General features: G+C 50.1%; 1 protein-coding gene across 2 annotated transcripts in view; it reads left to right on the plus strand.

Annotated features, from left to right (window-relative positions):
- The window catches only part of LOC124120179 (sortilin-related receptor-like), a 63,507-nt gene extending 62,079 nt beyond the window's left edge, over positions 1-1,428 (plus strand). For both annotated transcript variants that reach the window (XM_048398191.1, XM_048398193.1), the window contains one exon: positions 828-1,428. In XM_048398191.1, the coding sequence (XP_048254148.1) occupies positions 828-1,020 (193 nt within the window). In that variant the 3' untranslated portion in view covers positions 1,021-1,428. The remainder of the gene's footprint in view (positions 1-827) is intronic.
- Positions 1,429-1,438: the final 10 nt, after the last annotated feature.

Genomic DNA, 1,438 nt, shown 5'->3' on the forward strand with positions numbered 1-1,438 from the left:
TTGGGTGAATCGCACAGTGGCCGATGTGCAACACTTCACTCTGCAGCACCTGCAGCCTGTCACAACCTACAAAGTGGCCGTAAACCCAACTCACTCACTCACTCACTCACTCACTCAATCACTCACTCATGTGGTACATTCTGTGTTCCAGTGACACAACTGACAGTAACAATTGGGTGAATCGCACAGTGGCCGATGTGCAACACTTCACTCTGCAGCACCTGCAGCCTGTCACAACCTACAAAGTGGCCGTAAACCCAACTCACTCACTCACTCACTCACTCACTCACTCACTCACTCACTCACTCATGTGGTACATTCTGTGTTCCAGTGACACAACTGACAGTAACAATTGGGTGAATCGCACAGTGGCCGATGTGCAACACTTCACTCTGCAGCACCTGCAGCCTGTCACAACCTACAAAGTGGCCGTAAACCCAACTCACTCACTCACTCACTCATGTGGTACATTCTGTGTTCCAGTGACACAACTGACAGTAACAATTGGGTGAATCGCACAGTGGCCGATGTGCAACACTTCACTCTGCAGCACCTGCAGCCTGTCACAACCTACAAAGTGGCCGTAAACCCAACTCACTCACTCACTCACTCACTCACTCACTCACTCACTCACTCACTCATGTGGTACATTCTGTGTTCCAGTGACACAACTGACAGTAACAATTGGGTGAATCGCACAGTGGCCGATGTGCAACACTTCACTCTGCAGCACCTGCAGCCTGTCACAACCTACAAAGTGGCCGTAAACCCAACTCACTCACTCACTCACTCACTCACTCACTCATGTGGTACATTCTGTGTTCCAGTGACACAACTGACAGTAACAATTGGGTGAATCGCACAGTGACCGATGTGCAACACTTCACTCTGCAGCACCTGCAGCCTGTCACAACCTACAAAGTGGCCGTAAACCCAACTCACTCACTCACTCACTCACTCACTCACTCATGTGGTACATTCTGTGTTCCAGTGACACAACTGACAGTAACAATTGGGTGAATCGCACAGTGGCCGATGTGCAACACTTCACTCTGCAGCAACTGCAGCCTGTCACAACCTACAAAGTGGCCGTAAACCCAACTCACTCACTCACTCACTCACTCACTCACTCACTCACTCACTCACTCACTCACTCATGTGGTACATTCTGTGTTCCAGTGACACAACTGACAGTAACAATTGGGTGAATCGCACAGTGGCCGATGTGCAACACTTCACTCTGCAGCACCTGCAGCCCGTCACAACCTACAAAGTGGCCGTAAACCCAACTCACTCACTCACTCACTCACTCACTCACTCACTCACTCACTCACTCATGTGGTACATTCTGTGTTCCAGTGACACAACTGACAGTAACAATTGGGTGAATCGCACAGTGGCCGATGTGCAACACTTCACTCTGCAGCAACTGCAGCCT

The sequence above is a fragment of the Haliotis rufescens genome, unplaced genomic scaffold (assembly GCF_023055435.1).
Source record: "Haliotis rufescens isolate VD_foot unplaced genomic scaffold, xgHalRufe1.0.p SCAF_18, whole genome shotgun sequence".
Taxonomy (NCBI): Eukaryota; Metazoa; Mollusca; class Gastropoda; order Lepetellida; family Haliotidae; genus Haliotis; species Haliotis rufescens.